The sequence below is a fragment of the Pipistrellus kuhlii genome, unplaced genomic scaffold, assembly GCF_014108245.1.
Source record: "Pipistrellus kuhlii isolate mPipKuh1 unplaced genomic scaffold, mPipKuh1.p scaffold_m20_p_60, whole genome shotgun sequence".
NCBI classification, from domain to species: Eukaryota; Metazoa; Chordata; class Mammalia; order Chiroptera; family Vespertilionidae; genus Pipistrellus; species Pipistrellus kuhlii.
The window spans coordinates 1,828,900-1,848,678 of record NW_023425563.1 but is presented as its reverse complement, the minus strand read 5'-3'; the positions used below and the strand labels follow the sequence as shown (position 1 = coordinate 1,848,678).

Genomic DNA, 19,779 nt, shown 5'->3' with positions numbered 1-19,779 from the left:
AAATCCTTTGTTTTTTGTTACACTGTGGTCAGTCATGAATTTGAATTTATCATTTTATTGGGATTATATCTTAGTGTACACAAATGCCATGTAAACAAGTTGCTGGATTTCTCATGGGCTTGTACACACTGTGTACTCTCTGTCCACACAGGGCTGTGTTCAGGGTCCAACATCACAGCCGAACAGCCGCTGCACACACACCAGACAGGACTTCCCCAGCGGCTGGAGGATGCTCTCGGGGCCGAGGATGCAGCAGGCAGCAAGGCCTCGCTGGCCGTCGCACACGGTGTGGCTCTCCTCAGAAATGGACGCTGCTGGTCCCGGTGTCCCTCCAGAGCTTCTGCTTCGATTGGCGTCACTCTCACTTTCTAGGCTGTGTTTTAGGAGCTTCTAGGACCTGACTTTTCGCTGCCGCCCATCACGGCTCCTTGGCAAGCCGAGGTGTCACAGATGCCGGGGGTCCCCTGCGCACCAACAGCACCAGGAAGGCCAGGATCCCCGGGCAGCCCAGGCTCGCCGTGGGCGCCGTCTTGGCCGTCTTTGCCCACACCAGGCACACCTTGGGGTCCTTGAGGCAGAGAAGGAAGATGCGTGTAGATGTCATGAGACTGAGCCCCAGTGGGACTCCCCGTCCACCTGCAGGCCTCCCCACACTGTTACTGGCTTGTCTCCAAACCCTGGAAACCGAGGGAGGAGAGCCCAGCCTGGAGAGCCGCAGGGCGGAGCCCCTGGGCGGGAGGCCGGAGGCAGGGGCAGGGTCTGGGTCGCATCCAGTGTGGCAGCTCAGACTACGCTCAGAGGGGCGCATGGTGTGGTGGCAGGAGTGAGAGGTGGGGATGCATGGGAAGGAGGGATGGGGAGCCAATAGACTCTCACTAGGGGTCACCTGATTGGGGGTGGTGGCAGAGGAGAATCAGCAGAAGAGAAGCCAGGAACCTGGGGTGTGTGTGGAGGGGTAAGGGGGCAGTGAGGTTTTGGGGAAGGCCCTGCTCCCTTGTGTGGACTCCCAGGATGTGAGTGCAGATGAAAATGACCCCAAACAATCCCCCAGAAGGCTGGGGGGAGGGGGAGCTGGCCTTTGCCGAGGACAGCTCTTACATTTGACATTAAAACATTCAGGGGGGAATTTTTTAATTCAGGGTACTTGTGGGTCCATCAAGAGAGAATTTTGTTAGAATTTAAGTGAAATGGATACTAGATGGCTTTAGTTAAACACTTTAACAGAGTCTGCTTCACTAAAGGAGAGCAGGAGGCCTGTCCGGGCAAACCGATCGCGCATTGAAGTAGTTGTCAGAGGGTCGCCCCGGAAAGCACCTCCTCTGTCAGACCTGAGACCCCCGCCAGTGCTGCCCACAAGGGAGGGACTGGGAAGGCCGAAGACACGCCGTACCTTGGAGGCCCTGGTCCCCGTCCGGTCCGTCCAGGCCGGGGCCGGCCACGCCTTTGTCTCCGCGGTCCCCTGGGCTTCCTGCGGAGGTGTGACAGAGCAGATGCTGGGGCTGCGAAGGCTGCAGGGCGGCAGCCACACGGCACGCAGAAGGCTCCTCCGGGAGCCTGGCCGGCCGCCGGTGCCCGCTTTGGGAAGCACTGAAGCCTGTCACTCATCGAGCATTCCATTGTGTCCCTGTTTCCCACACGGCCACGAGTTGTGCACAGGTGTTTTACATGCGCGCCAGCTGCGGGATCCTGGCCACCCCTCCCACCAGCTCTGGTCTTTGCAACACCGAGGCCTCCCACAGGAGTCCTGTTTGTCAGCCTGCGCTGGCTGTGACTCTACGTTCCAGGTAAGGGACTGCCCTGAGGCAGCGAGCCCTGGGGACAGCGGACAGCGTGGGAGAGGAGCCTTCGTCTGCTGCCCGGTGACCAAAGCCGCTGCCTCCGTGGCTGTCAGGGAGACTTCCAATCCTGACGCCTCTGCATTAGGAGCCGCTGGGACCCAGGGAGCCAGGGAGGGGAGGTGAGCGGCGCGAGGGGAGGGGAGCAGCGTGAGGGGAGGGGAGGGGAGGGGAGCGGAGCGAGGGGAGGGGAGCGGCGTGAGGGGAGGGGAGCGGCGCGAGGGGAGGGGAGGGGAGCGGAGCGAGGGGAGGGGAGGGGAGGGGAGGGGAGCGGAGCGAGGGGAGGGGAGGGGAGCGGAGCGGAGCGAGGGGAGGGGAGCGTTGTGGGGCCAGGGGAGCGTTGTGGGGGCATCATCACACAAAGGCCACCAGGACTGCAGGCAGGAACGGCCTCCCGGGCCTGTGTGTCTGGGGTGGGGAGCTCAGCACTGACGGCTTTGCCTGAGGCTCTGCACTGCACGTTCCCAGATCACTGTCACAGCCACCCCCACCCCCAGCACCTCCCGTGCCGCGTGCTGAGGCGGCAGCCGCCTGCCCCACAAAGGCGGGCGGCCGCATTGCCGCCTGAGAGAGCCGGGAAAGGTGATTAACTCTAGTTTTGAATCTTATTTTCGAAGCAGCGAGGCTTTCGGAGCCCTGCGAGGAGAAAGCCTGTCTGCTCCTGGTACCCGGACAGACAGCCAGCCAGCAGAGCCGTCCCCACACCACGGGGTGTGTGTGTGTGTGTGTGTGTGTGTGTGTGTGTGTGTGAGACCCAGTGCCATGTGGCCTCTGGGATGGAAGGTGAACCTGACATGCTCACGCTCTAGTGCTGGAACTGCTCAATCCCTACGCTAGCTTTCAGAAGCACAATCATTTGGTCAATAAATCGGGAGGAATGGGAATCGTGAGCCGCCTGGCTGCAGCCGCCTGTGCTGTCAGCGTTAAAGGCCTTTTGGGAAAAGGTCCGTGGCCAGTATCTGCCACGCTGGTGTCCGCAGGTCCCCAGGCACGTGTCTGACTGGGCACAGCCGCCCAGGACTTACCTCCTGTCTAAATCACCCTCCCTGGCTCTTCATAGCTCATAGGAGGTTTCTGAATTTTGAAATTTCTGCCTTTTGCAACAGCAGTGGCTGTATTTTCATGACGGTGCATTCTATTAAGTATAAAGAGGCCCTGATACCGCCTCCCACGGTTAGCAACCCTGCCCCCACAACAGTGGTCTGACCGGAGAAAACAGGACATTTAAAATGTGCCTGCAGCCGAAACCGGTATGGCTCAGTGGATAGAGCGTCGGTCTGCAGACTGAAAGGTCCCGGGTTCGATTCTGGCCAAGGGCATGTACATTGGTTGCGGGCACCTCCCCAGTGGGGGGCGTGCAGGAGGCAGCTGGTCGATGTTTCTCTCTCATCAATGTTTCTGTCACTCTACCCTCCTCTCTGTGAAAAATCAATAAAAAATATATTTTTTTAAAAATGTGCCTGCGGGTGGTCAGGGTGGGTCCAGCCAACGCTCAGCCTTTCTCGCGGACAGAGGAGGGCAGCGTGGGGAGACCGAAGCCAGGCAAGGCCAGAATGTCCACTGGCCTGGGTGCCTCAGGTCCCTGGCTCCCTCGGCTCTCCTCCCTCCCGCACCCCGCGGAGGAGACAGCTCTGAGGAGGGCAGGACAGGGGTGGGCTGTTGGGGGGCCGCCTGGACTCACCTCTGGGTCCGGGGTCTCCCAGCTCTCCGGTGGGACCACGATATCCAGGGGGCCCCCGAGCACCGGGGTGACCAATGGAGCCTGGAGGCCCCGGGGGGCCCGGGGGGCCGGCCGGGCCGGGCCGACCGATGGGCCCTGGAGCTAACGGCTTCCGCAGGTGGGCAGCTAACTGTGCGATTTGTTCTTCGGGACAGAGACGCAGCGGTTAGTCAGGAGGTCACTCTGCCTCCCAGAGGCGCCCTGCTCAGGGCCCGGGACCGCTCGGCCCTCCTCTGCGGGCCCAGGGCAGGCGCACGCTCCCTCAGACCCCTCAGACCCGCGGGCCGAGTGCAGGTGCCTCCTGGCCCGCCAAGCCTGAGGGCGCCGCTGCGTGCCCTGACTGTCTTCAGTGACCCCGGGGACGTGCAGGCGTGGGGGACCCTGCGTGGGCAAGGCCCGGCCAGCGCGGGCGGCGGGCAGCGGCAGTCCAGGGAGGAGCACTCACCACTGACCATGCCCCCGCACAGCTCCCGGATGCGCTGCTCACTGGCTTCCTTCCCCTGGAATTCACCCAACGGTGGTCAGCGCATGGGGCGGTGCCCCCCCCCCCCCACTGCCGCCCTGAGAGGAGGCCACGTACCGGGACCCCGGGCTTCCCGGTGATGCCGGGCACGCCCTGCACCCCCTGCAGGCCCACCGGCCCCGGCGGGCCCGGGACACCCTCCACGCCGCTGGTGCCGTTGGGCCCCTGGATGCCTTTGGGGCCCAGTTCCCCTCGACTGCCGGGCTGGGGAGAGACAACAGACTCCGAGGGCCGGCAGCCACCGCAGCTGCCACCCGGCTTCCGAGGAGCCGGCCGGCCAGCACCGCTCCTTGGCCTTGGCCTTGGCCTGTCCGGAGCTACTCACCTCTCCTTTGGGGCCGACGGGGCCACTGGCTCCCTGCAAGAGAGGTAGCTTCTTAGAGACTCACATGGGAAACCCGGTCACGTACTCCACAGCCCAGTGTGCCCCGACCAGGACTTAACCCGAGGCCCTCAGTGCGGGGCCAGCGCCCTGGCCAGGGGCACGGCCGGGGCTCCAAGATGGCTGTCAACTCAGTTTCCCTAGAGGTGCTGGTCGCTGCCTAGGACTTCCTCGTGCACACACCCCTCATCCCCTTTCTGCTGTGGTCGCACACGGGCCTCAGTCCCTCTCCGGCCCCTGGAAGCCGCTGCCCCGTGTAAGGGGAATGGTCCCGTGGACACCGGGGCGGCCGTGGGGGCAGCCCGCTGAGGCCACAGGGAGACCAGGAGCCAGGCTGTCAGCCTCACAGCCTGAGCACAGCGGGGCTCCGGCTGGAAGGCACGGTGAGCGGCCGGGGCTCCCAGGGCCGTGGGCAGGCCGCCTGCACAGCCACACAGAGCAGCACACTCGGAGACTCCTGGCTGCAGTGTGAAAGTCTGCCCTCGCGTGCGGCTCGGCCCGAGACAAGGACGCCGCCTGAGCCACGTGGGTCCCAGAGGAGAGGCTGCCATGGGACTAGGTGCCACGTGGGAGCCAGCAAACCTCTTTCCACTTGGCCTCCTCCCTCCGGGGCAGACGTGTATCTGCCGGTGAGCGGAGGAGTGCCCTGGACCTAACCTGTTCTAGCTCAGCAGAAACCCAGTTTTCTCCCATTAAAACTCAACTGTGGTAATTCACTCCATTGGCCACAGGGGGCGCCCTTTGTGGGCCAGGCCTATGGCCGCCTCTCCCCCAGGACAGCACAGGGCCGGCAGCGGCCTGCCTCGCTGGCCCGCGCGGCCTGGCTCAGCCTCGCCGGGGCCGCCTGCTTCTGTTGAACAGTGCAGAGCGTGACCACACTCACCAGCTCGCCCTTGTCGCCGGGAAGACCGTCGGAGCCCGCGATGCCCTGAAAGGACAGAGTTAAGGGTGAGCAGGTCCGAGGGGCTCCCAAGCTGGGGGCGGGGCAGGCCCACACCTGCTGTTGGCGTGAGAAACTTCTCTCCCAGGAGAGACCCGGTGCTCAGACTGCTCTAGGCCCAACCAGTAGGAGGGCCGGGAGCCGCTGGAGGTGGGAAGCAGAGGCGGGGGCAGGCCATCCACCCCAGGTTCCCGGAGAAAGCGGAGAAAGCGCTGCCTGGGAAGCAGGGGAACCTAGACCTGCCCTCTGCTTCCCCGGCCGGCCAGGAACACTCTCCGGAGAGTCCCGAGCAGCTGCTGTGGGCGCGGGAGCCGGCGGATGAGGACGTGGGGCCGCCCGCCCGTCCCAGTCTGGCTCTGGGGCTGGGTGCCCAGAGCTGTCCCTCCGCTGGGAGGGAGTGAGGAGCAAGTGAGAGCCTTGGACAGAGATGGAGGGAGGACATGAGAGGGGGCGGCCCAGCTCACCTCATCTCCCTTGGGGCCTGTGACTCCTCCGGGGCCCTGCAGAGAGAAGGCTCAGTGTTAGGGGAATCAGGGAACAGAAGGCATGTGCTCCCTCCCTGGACGCTCAGCCCCAAAGCTGGGCTCATGTGTGCCCCTCTGTGCGTGCCCCTTGAGGTCTCAGGGTCTTCCCTCCAACCGCCCGTCTCGCAGGGGCCGCGCGGCAGGGCTGACTGCTTCCCGGCCCTCTCTGTGTCGGTCTGTTTCTAGCACCTCCACACCCAGCCCTGGGCCCAGTCCCCTGGGTGCTGAGTCGCTGTGAGGCTGGGGCCTGTCTGGGAAGAGGTGGCCCCACAACATCAACATGCAAACGGCCCATTTGCTCAAACAGCAGCGTAAGAACCAGAGACAAGTCTGACTGCCCCAGGGGGGGCGACTGGACCACGGGCGGCCGCTGCGGGGCCGGGAGGGGCTGAGCCTCCCCCCAGTCCTCATGCGGGGGAGCATCCTGCCCGAGGCTGATGAAGGGCCGTCTTCCACAGGCCGTGGCCCGGGCCCCCCGGTGTCTCCCAGGGCCTGGGCCAGGGGCAGGGGCAGATGTGCCCCAGACCGGGGGTGGCGGACACACAGTCCTCCCAGAGGCCCTCCGGCACCCGGCCATCTGGTGACCACAGCCGGCCCGGCACCCTCTGTGCTCCACCGTCCCAGACAGGAGGGACCCGCCTCGAACTGCTGGTGTCACCAGACCGCGAGGGGCGGCTCGGGGAGGTGGCCGCGGGCAGCCCGGGGTTTGGAGTGAGGTTGTCATGGTTATTTCAGGGCAACGTGACCCTGTGCACTCACCCGGTCGCCCACGCCGCCGCGGAGGCCCTGGGGGCCTGGCAGGCCAGGGTCCCCCACGCTGCCCTTCCAGCCCTGGAGACAGAGGCCGCCGTCAGCACCGCCGCGCCCCGCCAGCCGGCCCACCTGGGCTCACCGGGCACAAACCTGCCCCGAGCCTCACCCACCTGGAAGCCTCGGATGCCAGGGGCCCCGGGAGGGCCTTGCGGGCCCAGCGCCCCCTGAAATCAGAACGAAGGTGAGTCCAGCCCTGCCTCCCGGGGGGGAGGGAGGACACAGGCACTGGGCCAGCCGTCACAAGGTGTAAGGGGCAGAGGGGGTGCCCTGTGGGTAGCTGGGGGTTCCCAGAGGCTAGGTCAGGCACACGTGGGGCCAGACTTGGTGGGGCCCACGCCCAGGCCTCCGGGCTGTGGCTGGTGTGGCCACCGTCTCCCTCCGTGGCGGGCCCCCGGCCTGGGAGCCCCACGGCCCCTCCCAGGCTCGAGGCCGGTCATGGCTTTGTCCCCTCAGCACTGACGTCTCTGAGCAGGACCGCTCTGGCCCTCACCATCGCCTAGGTTTCCTGTGCTCAGCCCTGGATGAACCCCAAATGCCATCCCAGCCCCACAGGTCATGGGGGGTGGCTCCTGGCCAGCCCCTGCCCACGCTCGTCCCCACTCACCGCTGAGCCCCTGTGGCCGGCCTCCCCGCGCTCCCCGGGCACGCCGGCGCCGCCCTGGCAGGGAGAGAGGGAGGCGTCAGCAGGGTCGGTGCCCTCGGTGGGGGGCGGGTGGGGCTGGGACACTCACCGGGATGCCGGGCTCTCCTAAGGGGCCAGCCTCGCCCAGCTCTCCAGCTCTGCCCTGCACAGAGGGGGACCGCCATCTAGGACCCTGGGCTGGGCTCTCCCCTCCCACCCGCCCCCGGAGAAAGAAGCCACCTACCAGTTCTCCCTTCTCACCCTTTGACCCTGCTCGCCCGGGGAGACCCTGCAGGACAGAGGCCAGGGGTCAGAGCTGCCGAGTCCAGGGGGAGCACATGGGCCGGAAGCAGAGAACCCCAATGGCTGAGGAGCTTCCTTTCGCAGAGACCCCTGCACCAGCCCCAGCCAGGGACCCAGGAGCCGCCCTGTGCCGGGAACACCCCGCAGCCCGGCCCCTGGGACCACCACTCACCGGCAGCCCACCGGGACCCTTCTCTCCTGGGGCACCATTGCGGCCAGCCTCTCCCTGTGGGAGATTCGGGGGTGATGGGGTGCTGCAGCCCAGGAGGCTAAACTCCCCACAGACCCCTCCACCCTTCCAGGTACCCATCTCCTCGCTGGCCAAGTACCCACCTTCTCACCATCCTGTCCTGGCACGCCATCCCTGCCGTCCTTGCCTGGCATGCCCTGGGGATAGGCAATGGCACGAGGTCTGACCGGCAGTGTCCGCCACTCCACACCCCTCCCCTGTCCCATCCCCCTCCAGGCCACCTGCTTGGGCAGTGCCCCCTCCCCACACTGACTCTCCTCCTGAGCCAGAGGACTCTGAGCTGGTCTCATGGCTCAGTGGCCACAGCTTAGTAACCTGTGCTGCCCTGAGACCACCCAGGCGAGGGGGCGCGGGCAAGGGAGGGGGCGCGGGCAGGGAAGGGGGTAGCTGGGAGGGGGTTGGCTGGGAGGGGTGCAGGCCTGGAAGGGTGGTGAGGATGCACCCTGATGTTCATCGAGCGCCTGAGGAACCACGTGCCACCCTCCACCTCATCCAGACTCCTCACAGTCCCTAGGGGGTCCTGCTTTACAGATGGGGAGACTGAGGCTGGGGCCAGGCCTGTCTGATCCCACACTCATTTGGAACTGAGGGCACAGCCGCGTCTGGGGAAGGCAGGGACCGCAGTGCCTCTTGCCCACCGCCCTCAGCCGCCTCCGGGCTCAGGTGTCCTGCTCAGGGCACGAGGGCCTGAGCTCCAGGAGGGTGGGCTGAGTGTGGGCACGTAGCAGGGGCAAGGGGGCATGGGCGGGTGTCCTGCATGTGTGTTTGCTGGTCCTGCCCGCCTACATCTCACGTGCCCCAGATTACAGAGAGGTTCAGCCACCTGCCCGCCTCCCCTGCGCCCCTGGGGGTCAGAGTGACAGGACGGCCGGGCCCGTGAGAGGGGAAACTGATCACGTGTTTCCAGAGGATGACAGCTGTGCCTGGAGGGGGACGCGGTGCAGGTGCCAGGAAGCACCGCGTTGGCCGGCCGCGGGCACTCACCGGCTCTCCCACAGGCCCTGCCACGCCGGGGACTCCTTTGGGACCAGGTCGGCCCTAAAAGACACGTGAGCCGTTACAGCTGGAACTGGAGGGACGTGCCGCCCATCTTATCAGTCGTTCCCGGTGACCTTGCCGTGGCCCTGGACCCGGCGTGGTGCTTGGTCAGGGAACGGCCGCGTCGGCCAGTCCCCTTGCAGGGCCCTGGCTTTGGGCCTGTGGACACATAGTGTTGGGTGGCCAGCTCAGTCCAGGAAAGAACTGGCTGGTGTCCGCAGTCAAGTGCCAGTTTGGGGACCGTCATCCAATCGCCTGACCACCTCTCGGCTTTACTTAGGTTTGCTGCGGAGCACCGGGTGTGTCGGCATCAGTGTGACTTCACCTCACAGCTGTGCAGCCTTGCACAAGGTCAAGCACTGCTGTCCAGGCCTCTCGGTGACGTGTCCGTAGCCAGGATGTGCGCCCAGGAGGTGGGTCCTATGGCCCAAGCCCGCTGCTCGGGGCAGGGACTTGTCCGATGGCCACAGCTTCAAGGAGCTGCTGGGCAAATGGGGTGGAGGGCTCCCAGGCAGGCCAGGCCCCTCCCTGCCCGGTGGCTCAGCCCACCCACCCGTGTCCCGGGCACATGACATCCGTGTGTCCCCCCCATGCCCCCGGGCCAGGTCCTTTTGAGGAAAGACCCAAGCTTCTCTCACTTACGAGGTCACCCTTGGGCCCACGGAACCCCTCTGGGCCCCTCTCGCCTCTGTCACCCTGAAATGACAAGGGGGGACAAGGCCAGAGTTCACAACTCAAGCAAGTGGGAGAGCTGGACTGAGGCGTGACTGGCAGGATCCGCCTGCAAGTGGTCAGAGGTGCCAGGGCCGAGGCTGCTGAGGGTCACAGAGGCCAAGAGCTCTGACCACACCTCACTCCATTCCAGAAAGAGCAGGTGCCAGTCTCCCACGAGGGACAGGCCTGCTTCTTTGGCAAACGCTCTCCCCAGGTGCCCACAGAGCAGAAGGGCTCAGCCCTGGGGAAGGGCAGTGAAGCCCAGCGGGGCTGGGGAGGAGTCTGAGTGAAGAGGAGGAAGGGAAAGGGAGCTTGGGCCTGCATGGGCTCACACATACCGCTTTCCCGGGGGCTCCTGGGATCCCGGGGGGTCCTCGAAACCCGATGGGACCCTGCAGAGAAGAGGGGGCATCGGGGCCTCACTTCTGAACCTGGCCAGCACCCCACAGAGGACCCTGCTCCCTGTGGAAGGCCCTGCCTCGAGCACCCCGCAGACTCGTCCTTCGTCAGCCGCCCAGTGGTCCCGAGCCCCTTCCCGTTGGCCAAGGCCTCCTCTGTCCCCTCCTCCGGACCGGCCACAGAGCCCCCACAGCCAGCTCTGGAGCCGGCCCCTCTCCAAGGCTCAGAGGCAGCCTTGCCACGTCACTCAGCCCCTCTGTGGCCACTGGGAAGGTCTGGAGGTGGCCCCCAGCCCCCCTTGCTGACGGCCTGGCCAAAGCCCACCACGTGCGGGCGGGGGGAGACTGGTGGGTAGGTGCTGGCACACTTACCCGGTCCCCAGGGGGCCCAAGCGGCCCTGGCAGTCCTCGGAGCCCCCGAGGGCCCTGTGGGGAGAGAGCCAGAGATGCAGGGCCCAGGCCAGAGCCCCCGGGCGCCACTGAGTGACCCCGGTGACTTCTCCAGAAGCCCAGCCTCCGCTCAGGCCCTGAGAGGTGGGGATTAGCACCCTGAGAGGAAGGGACCACCCCCCCAGCCTCGAGTTGTCCAAGGGCTCCCATCCCACATCATCATCCTGTCCAGACCCTCCCCTACTCACCTGCAGCCCCACTGTGCCAGGAATGCCGGGGGACCCAGGGGGGCCGGGGTCACCCTGCAGAGGAGGCGGAGAAAGTGATGGTGGTTGGGTCAGGCCCAGCACTCACAGCCCCTTCCATGCCCACCTGCCCCGCCCCTCACGCTGGCCCGCCTCCAGAGACAGGCTCCCAGACACCTCCTCCTGACTGGGTGTCTGCTGCCCATGTGGAGGGCACCATGCTGGAGGGCACCGGCCTCAGGCCGGCCTGTGGAGAGAAGAAGATGCCCTCTAGCGGCAGTGGCTGTAGGGACCGTGGCAGGGCTGCTCGGGGCCATTGGAGCTGAAGCCAGCCTTCTCTGGCCAGCAGTGAGGCCTGCCCAGCCGGTGGGGGACGTGTGCACAGAAGCTTCTCAGTTGGGCACGCCCTCGATGCCACCGCAGCCACTCACCCCGCCCCCCACTCAAATGCCCTCCCCTCCAACTGCCACCACCAGGGTACCTTCTCGCCGTCTTTGCCGACTTCTCCTTGTTCCCCTTTGTAGCCGGTGGGTCCCTGAAAGCCAGTGGTAGGTGATGAGCCACAGTCTGACACCCCCTCCCCCCACAGCCCTGAGCCAAGGCCCCATGGGCACACAGCCCAGGCTGGGACAGGGCTGGTCACAGGGGGCAGCTGGAGCGGGAAAGAGCCCTCTCTGCTGGTTGGCGGGGTAGAGCAAGGCCCCCAGGCAGGGTGGGAAGCCAGCCCCCTTTCTAGACTCCCATCTCCACCCACCCAGGTGCTGGGCTGCCCCTGTGGGGTCTGAGTCACCGCGGCCACACCACTCACCTTAAACCCTGGCATTCCGGGGGGCCCGGGAGGTCCTGGCGGGCAGACGGCGGGGCACTGTCAGAAAACAGAGTGTCAGCCGAAGCCGGTGCGGCTCAGTGGCGGAGCGCGGTCTGCCGACTGAAAGGTCCCGGGTTCGATTCCGGGCAAGGGCATGTACATTGGTTGTGGGCACATCCCCGGTAGGGGGTGTGCAAGAGGCAACTGGTCGATGTTTCTCTCTCATCGACGTTTCTAGCTCTCTATCTCTCTCCCTTCCTCTCTATAAAAAATCAATAAAATATATTTTTTCTAAAAAGAAAAAAAGAAAAGAAAACAAGTGTCAGACCCCTCCCAGACAACGGGGACCCATGGGAACTCTGAGCTCAGCACCAGGGCCCTGAGATGGGCCATTCCTAACGGACCACACGAGCCTCATTCAGGGCTGCCCAGGCTCCCTGGCTGCTGGCTCCGATTCCCCCGCCCCAGCGCAGGCGCCACAGCTCCAGGCGGCTATTCAGCCGGTGTCTGCGCGCACAAAGGCGCCTTCATGCAGCTGCTCCCCGCGGTGAGCCAGCGCCAGGCGCCTCCGGAAGGACCGGACGCTCCGCGTGGGGAGGCTGGGGGGGGGGGCTAGGGATTCTCGGTCATTCCACGCAGCCGAGGCAGTGTCTGGGCGGACCCATCGGCAGCTCAGCCACGGCTCTCACTCGGGAAGAGAAGACGCGGGGAGCCAGCTGCCGGCCTCCAGAGCATGCCCCCGCCGGGCGGAGAAACAGACCTGGCCCGCCCCCGCCCCCGCCCCCTGGCCACGCGGGATGGCCAGAGAGCAGGGAGCAGTCCGGACCCTGTGTGACGGCTGGGCGGCTGGCTGGGCGGCTGGGTGTGCAGTTGGGTTTTGCCTAATTTGGGTTCTCGCTGCTGTGTGTGGCTCCTGCGGGGCTGGCCTGGGACAGGGGTGAGGGGGACAGGGTGGGGGAGGCTGTGCCCAGACCCCATCTCTGCCTTCCTTCCAGGCGGGAATGGGCTGATTTCCCAGACGGATCTCTGAGCCCCTCCCACCAAGACAGGCACCCAGTCCCGTCACAAACACCCACCTGGAGGTCAGTGGCGCCTTCGGGGAGGACCCCTGGGTGGCCCTGGAACAGAGATGGCTGACTGTGGACTGCCCACCACCTTCCCTGCCTCCCCGCCCCCGCCACCCAGGGACCATTAGCGACTTTGGGCCCTCATCCCTCCTGTGGTCAGTGCTACTGGCCCGTCTGCAGGGCATGTGACCAGGACAGAGCCCTGACCACCGCACCCTCTGCCGGGCCTGGACCCCATCGGGGAGGGTGTGGGCACAGATCTTGGGTGAGGGCAGGGGGAAGGGTGTTGGGGACAGAGGAGCAGGCCACCATGCAGTCACCCAGAGGCCCCGCCCGGTACTCACAGGGGGTCCAGGAGGTCCTGGAGGGCCAGGCAGGCCTGGGAGTCCAGAGGGTCCCTGGGGGATGTTATGACTTAGGTGCACAGGCCTAGCCCCACCTGAGGTGAGGGGACCAGCTGCTTCCAGGGAGAAGCCTCTCGGGTTGTGTCCTTGGGGGGCTGCTCCCAGCTCTGCCTACCGCCCCCCGGCCTTGTCCTAGAGTCTGTGGTTCCGAGGCCCGGCCGGTCCCAGGCCCTGGGTGTCAGCCACAGCTTCCATCATGGGAGGGAAGCGGGGGGGAGGGGAGGGGAGAAGGGGAAGGGTGGAAGGTGGGAGGCCCCTGGAGGTTGAGTTCGGGGTCTTGGCGAGCACAGCGCCTGCGCCCAGCAGTGGGAAGGTCTGGCAGCCACTCACCGGGGGGCCCCGGAGGCCCAGGCCGCCTGGGAGCCCGCTGACGCCCGCCTCTCCCTGAGGGAAGAAGTGAGGCTGGGGGTGAGGAGTCAGAGCCACCCGCTGACGCCCGCCCTCTCTGAAGGGACTGAGACTCCAGGGGCGCCATGTCTCTGTCCCCCCGGAACCCCCCAGCCCTGGTTGGGCGCCTGGCAGCCGGCTGGCTCTGGGTGTGGTGGGGTGCTTGCTCAGGGCCATGAGGGTTGTGGGTACTCACAGGGGGTCCGGGAAGGCCTTTGCCCTGCGAAGCCAAGCATGGGGTCAGAGCTGCTGGGGACAGGACGGGTGTGCGCACCCCGCTCCCCCAGCCTCCCCACCCCCTGGGAGGGTCAGCAGAGGAGAGGGCCTGGGCCCTCACCCTGCTCAGACCCTGCAGCTCCTCCGACTCCCACCAGGAGGAGAGACCGTACTCACCCCAAGCCCGGGCGGCCCCGGGGGTCCCAGGCTTCCCTGAGAAGGAAATGGTGTCAGGAATGGGATGGGCCAGTCACCACTCTGTCTGCAAACTTGTTCCCTTCCTCCCAGATCCATCCCACGGCTCCGAGGAGGGGCGCGTTTTACAGGAGGCGGGGTCCTGGGAGGGCTCCCTCTGCTGCCTGGCCACCTGGGACTGGTCCCAGCCCCTGGTGGTTGAGGTCAGAGGTCACTGAGCCCTCCACCTGGGCCCGCGGAGGAGCCCGAACCCCGGGCAGCCCAGGTGCCCGCCGTCCTCCTGTCGTCCAGCATCCTGAAGACACGGTCCTTGTCCTGAGGCCACTCTCCTCCTGCCCACGCAGGCTCCCTGCAGAGACCCTGAGTTCTCGGCACCAGAGGGCCCCGGCCACAGCTGCACTCTCGCCCTTGTCCCCCCTCCTACAGCGAGTTCCCTGGCGTCTCTCCCTCGGCCTCTCACCCTCTGCGCCAGGACTGGGGGGGACAGTCACTGCTCAGAATGGGGAGTGGACAGGGTGCCGGGCTGGTCGGTCAGGAAACGATGGTCAGACTTGGGGCACAGCCTGGGCGACCCCGGGCCTCTTGGGTGGGCACAGAGACAGGGTGGTGATCACCCGGGGAGCAGAAGGGCATGTGGGGCCCATCACCCCAACCATATCCGCCTCCCTAACAGTCTGAATGCCGGGACAACTCCGCCCAGAGTCGGTGTGGAATGGGGGCTGAGCACTTGCCACCCATGTCGCCTGCTGTCCTGCAGCCCTGCAGGGCCCCCAGCCCCGAGCTCGCCCTGGGCTGAACTGCAGCCCCTCCCGTGCTGCGGGCACTCACCCGCTCTCCAGGGCCGCCCTTGGGTCCAGGTGGTCCTTCCCTGCCAGTCAGACCCTGGGAGAAAGGCAGGGCTTGCGGGGTTCCATGGAGAGGAGGTGCCCCCTCCCCCGTGCAGGGGAAAAACATGGGCCCCTCCCTAACCACACTGAGTCCAGAGCGGCCGAGAAGACCCTCGGCCCGGCACCTTCCTGTGCTGGCATCCACTGTCCCCCCGGGCCCAGAGCCTCTGGGGGCAGGGAGGCAGCGGCGGGAACCGGCGCCTGGAGCCGTTGCTGGCTTGGCGAGCCCAGCAATCCCTTCCAGGCCTCAACCCCGTGGTCTTGGGGCCAGGCCTTGAGCCGCCGATGGCCGACAGGCGGGGCTGGTAGGGGCCTGGATAACGGGTGTTTGTCCCAGTAAGCAGAGCTGGTGGGACTTCGCTCTGCTGTGGTGGGCTCTGTCCTCTGCTGGCCAGGCCAGACTGGGCTCTGGGAAAAGGCCAGCGCAGGCCCCGCTAGAGCAGCAGTGAACCCTGACTGCTGGGGCGGGGAGGAGCCCTTCCAGCCCAGAGGGGAGGGGCCCAGGGGAGGGAAGAGGGAAAGACACTCACGTCCACGCCAGGCAGCCCGGGCAGCCCCACCTCTCCTGGCTTCCCCGGCTTCCCCGCGGCCCCCTTTGGTCCCTGTGGGGGAAGGGCAGAGGCGTCGGGAAGGGTCCAGTGGGGAGCCTTGGCCTCACCAAGAAATCAAGTGTTTTCCAGTTCGGGCACCCTCGGCAGGCAAGAGGGGCCGGCCCTGCCCGTGGCTGCAGACCCACCCAGCTGGGGTCACCTGCCAGCCCCCACCCAGCACTGGCCCAGGAGGGCCTCCCTCTTGAGGACCCTGACTTGCCCACATCTTCAGAACCTCCACCTGGACACGGCGCCCGCTCTGGCCGCGGGCTGACTGTGGGACCCTCAATCCGGGCCCCCACAGCTCTGGGGCCCACGGGGGGACCTCTAGCCAGCCTCCCTGCGGGCTGCACTCCTCGCCGCGGGCACTGGCCCAAAGAAAGCCTCAAGCCAGCCTCCTGAGCCCCACGGACTCTGCACACACCCTCCTCCCGCCCCTTCCGCTCAGCCCTGCTCCTCGCCCAGCCCAGTGCGGTGGGAAGGGGTGTCAATGACCCCTCTGTTTTAGGCCACCCTCCCCCACCACAGCCAGGACACTCACCGGGGGCCCCGGCAGACCCGGAGGACCAGCTTCTCCCTGCAGAGGGGAGACACCTTCCGTGACCAGCGTCCCTGAAGACCCCGCCCGGGAGCAGTGCTGGGCCCCGAGGCCCTGCCCGGAAGACAAGCCGGAGCCCCTCACCCGGTCACCCACACCGAGGGCCTCCCTCTGGGCCAGGTGCTGAGGCAGGCACTGGGGAGAGGGGCTGGCTGGACATGGCGACACTGCTTTTGGGGATCACTTTGCCAGCTGAGAGCCATGACCCCAGGGCCAAGGGGATGGCTCCAACAAGCCTAGCTCCTCCGCTGCTGGAAAAGCTGCAGGAAGCGCTGAGAGCCTGCTGCCCGAATCTGCCCAGCAGGGCAGCCCCAGACCCTGCAGCCCGAAGGCAGCCAAGCCTCCCTGCCATGACCTCCAGGCCCTTTAACCGAGGCTCCAGGCAGGTGTGAGGGAGGATCCTCAGGAGGAATGATCGCCGTGGTCCGGGAGCCCTGGGTGCCAAGTGCCCCGCCAGGCGGGAGAGGTGTGGGGTCCAGGCTGAGGGCAAGGCTCAGGGCCACCTGTGGCCGGCAGGGCCTGGGGGACTCAGAGGGGAAAGGATGGGTGAGGAATGCCTTGGAGGGGCCCCTGCCGTTCGTGGGGGGGGGGCCTGGATGGAGGGGCTTTCACCCCAGACGGCCCCTGGGGGACAGGCTGCAGGATTTCAGCTGCTCCCCACATTGCTGGCCCGGGCAACTACCAGGGACGCAGTGCAGGCCAAGCCCCTCCAAGGCTGACTTCAGCCCCCAGCAGCCCCAACCAGACCCACGAAGAGGGTCAGGCCCCGCACTTCCACACCAGCCCCCAGAGTACAGGAGTACAGGCCCTGGGGACCCAGAGACACACACCTCAGTGGCCACATTCCCAGTCTAAAGACCACCATGCAGCTCCCCCCTCCATGGAGTCCCGTGGGGTGTGTCCCAGGTAGGAACAAGGATCGTCTTTGTTTCATATCCCACCAGGGTCTGGCTCATCGCCCACCCTCGCCCAGCCTGCCCAGGGCCTGTAAAGGTTGGAGCAGAGCTAGAACCCCACAGAACCCTCCTGGGCCCTCCCCGTGCCCCGAACTCACATCAACGCCATCTTTGCCCGGCTTTCCAGGTGGCCCTTGGGGGCCAGGAGGACCCCGAGGTCCCACTTTCTGAAACGGAGAAATGTCACTAGGCACCTGGGACTTTCCATCCCTCCCCGAGGTGGGTCCCCTGGTTGGCGCTTGGGTCAGTCCGATGGAGCGTCCCTTCTTCCCAGGGTCGAGCAGCACTGGGGTCTGGCAAGGGCTCATGACCCCACTGGCTTCAGCGATGCCCCCCGCCCCGCCACTGTCTACTGCCGCATCTGTGCGGCAGGAATGGCTGTGCCCGCAGGGAGCGGGAACAAAGCCGCTTTGTGGTCTCGGCGGTGGTGCACCCTAGCCTGGGAGGGCCGGCAGCCTCCGGGGCTCACGCGGAGTCCGGTGCCGGCGGGCTCAGCCTGGCAGCCGCGGCAGGGCTGTGCCATTCTCCACGTCCCAGCTCACTCGCTGGCTGGCCCAGGCGGCTGAGGTGGGGGCGGCCCCCAGGCTGCACTGCTCCGTGTCTGACACCAGAGCCCGGGCCCCCCCCCAGGCGCCGGGCGAGCCCAGCTCTCCTGCGCCCCGTGCTCACCTGCGCCTCGGTCCCGGGCAGGAGCTGCCCGGCCAGGAGCGGCCCGAGCAGGAGCAGGGCCAGCGCGGGGGCTCCGGCCATGGCTGGTGCGCTGAGTGGCGCTGGAGGCGCGGCCAGGGGCTCTGGGGCTCCCGTTTGGAGGGCGGGGCAGGTGGCGGGCAGGTCGCCAGTTCCCGCCCCTCTGGCCGCACACAAACCCCCCATTCAGCGGGGCCCACCAAGGTGGGCAGGGGCTTCCGCGCTGCCCTGGAGCCTCCCAGTCCAGCTGCGGGAGGAAGGCTGGGGTGGGGGTGGGGTGGGAGCAGCCAGTAGCATGTTTTTGGTCAGCCTCTGAGTTAAAATTACCCCGACTGGCGAGTTAGACACATACACCTTTTAGAGACACAGAAAGACACTCTCTTCTTCCCGCGCCTCCCGGGCGTGGAGCCCCGCGCTGAGGGCTCCTGGGGGAAGGGGCCCTTTAATCTGAGAGACGGAGTGCGGAAGCTGCCTGCCCTCCCCAGGCCCTGCGGGGCCCCAGGCTGCCGAGGCCCAGGAAGACCCCAGAGAAGGTGAGTGCCCTGTGCAGGGTTTAGACCAGCCCCCCATGGGCCCCACCATGGGCAAAAGTCTAGGGCCATGCCTGCCAGGCTGGGGACACCTCTTGCTTCTGGGCCTTACCCCAAACTTTACACTGTGTGGTCCATCCTCGTGAGCCATGGCTGGCAAAGGCACCCCTCGTCCCAAAGGAGAGCAAAGTGGTGGCTCTGGCCGAATGGAAAGACCACCTGAGACCTGAGCCAGTGGTGATGAGAGGGACTCTACGGCTGAGGTGATGAGAGGGACTCTACGGCTGAGGCGGGTGCTCCGCTTCCCCAAGCCCTTGGCAGCTCAGGGGCCCCTGGATTTGGCAAACTGATTACTCACTCTGGGAGGGGAAGGGGCAGCGCCTGGGGCCAGGTGGCCTCCATGGCCAACCTAGGGGCCACCTACAGGCCCGCCCCAAGATACTTGAACATTTAGAGGTCATTGCATACCGCGTCAGCTTCATTTCCACATGTGGGAACGCAGGACTTTTTAACAAATATACTTTTAAATATGAGATTTTATTGATTTCAGAGAGGAAGGGAGAGAGATAGAAATACCAATGAGAGAGGATCACTGACTGCATCCTGCATGCCCCGCACTAGGGATCAATCTGCCCTGCCCGGGAATTGAACCATGACCTCCTGGTTCATAGGTCGATGCTCAACCCCGAGCCACGCCAGCCAGGTGGGGACGCAGGACTTTTGAGACTATGTGAATTCAGATGAGAGGCGATGGGTGAACCATGAAAGGGAGCCTCAGGGAGCACCGGGCTACAAGAACCCCGTCAGGCTGGGCCACACGCTCAGCTGGGAGGGCGACGTGTATCGGGAAGAATCCAGAGGCTGAGCTCCCGCCCTCCGTGGAACCGGAGCCATGCTGGTCTTACAGACAGCAGCGGGCTGCGGAAGCTCCATCGCCACCCCAAGCCTGGGGTCTGGGGAGCAAGACCAGTTCCCCCCAACTCCAGCCTCAGTGTCTCCCAGCTGTCCCTCCACTCCCAAGGAAGCCCCGCTGGCCTCCAGCTCCTTCGGGAGCCACCTGGTATCTGGCATCCTGCTCCACGGCCTGAAACACGCCAGCCCCAGCTCCCAGCAGACCCTTCCCCACCCCAGAGCGGCCCCTGCCGCCAAGCCCAGCTGCCTGGGCCTGGGGATAGGGGCCACAGCTTGGGGGTCAGTGTACTGGAGCTGCCTGGCTGTCCCTAGGTCCCCACTGCTGGACAGACCCAAGGGCGACTCCAGTGGAGCTTCCTTCTGGCATCAAGCTTCTCTATCTGAACTTGAACCCCACAGGCTCTCACCCAGGACCCGACTACTGGAGTCCCTGACCAGGTGTCTGACGTCCCACACCCACATCAGCGCTCTCCCTGTGGTGCACAAAGAGGGCCGCTCCCCAGGTGGGTGCTGGAGAGTTCAGGCAGGGCCTCTCCCTCCAAAATGACTTCCAATTTGTCTGTCACATCTCAGCCCCTCCCCCTGCCCTTCCCCGACCGAATTGTCAACGCTTTTCATGTTGAGGCGGATCTCGCTCCACAGCTCCCTCCTTCCTCGGGGAGCAGCGAGTCATCCCTTCATTTGTGCAGAGGCAAGTGCGCGTGCCCCTCTGCCAACGCCCCCCCCCCCCCAGGAAGGGAGGGCCTGGGAGCTCCCGTGCCCTGGGGGAGGGCCTGCTATAGCAGGGGATGCAGTGCCCATGCCAGGTGGGAGGAGCCAAGGTCCCGGGAGGCTGCCTTGGTGTG

General features: G+C 66.0%; 1 protein-coding gene across 1 annotated transcript; it reads right to left on the bottom strand.

The window, feature by feature from the left end:
- Positions 1–190: 190 nt before the first annotated feature.
- Positions 191–18,106, bottom strand: COL9A3 (collagen type IX alpha 3 chain). The gene is made up of 32 exons (XM_036420028.2): positions 17,475–18,106; positions 16,904–16,972; positions 15,793–15,828; positions 15,192–15,263; positions 14,603–14,656; positions 13,757–13,792; positions 13,560–13,583; positions 13,307–13,360; positions 12,917–12,970; positions 12,582–12,623; positions 11,506–11,562; positions 11,179–11,232; positions 10,701–10,754; positions 10,435–10,488; positions 10,003–10,056; positions 9,593–9,646; positions 8,897–8,950; positions 7,996–8,049; positions 7,835–7,888; positions 7,604–7,648; positions 7,469–7,522; positions 7,342–7,395; positions 6,848–6,901; positions 6,684–6,755; positions 5,865–5,900; positions 5,344–5,388; positions 4,404–4,436; positions 4,136–4,282; positions 4,001–4,055; positions 3,517–3,699; positions 1,391–1,468; positions 191–568 (listed from the first exon to the last, which is right to left on the bottom strand). The coding sequence occupies exons 1-32, from the start codon at positions 17,676–17,678 to the stop codon at positions 381–383; spliced, it is 2,178 nt and encodes a 725-aa protein (XP_036275921.2). The 5' UTR covers positions 17,679–18,106; the 3' UTR covers positions 191–380.
- Between the last annotated feature and the right edge of the window lie 1,673 nt (positions 18,107–19,779).

Coding starts and splice junctions, on each gene's coding strand:
- COL9A3 (XM_036420028.2), bottom strand. CDS start 17,678: ATGGGGGGTTTGTGTGCGGCCAGAGGGGCGGGAACTGGCGACCTGCCC. Junction 14,657..15,191: donor CCGGGCTGCCTGGCGTGGAC/GTGAGTGTCTTT, acceptor CCTTTCTCCCAG/GGTCTGACTGGCAGGGAAGG. Junction 10,489..10,700: donor CTGGCACAGTGGGGCTGCAG/GTGAGTAGGGGA, acceptor CTCTCCCCACAG/GGCCCTCGGGGGCTCCGAGG.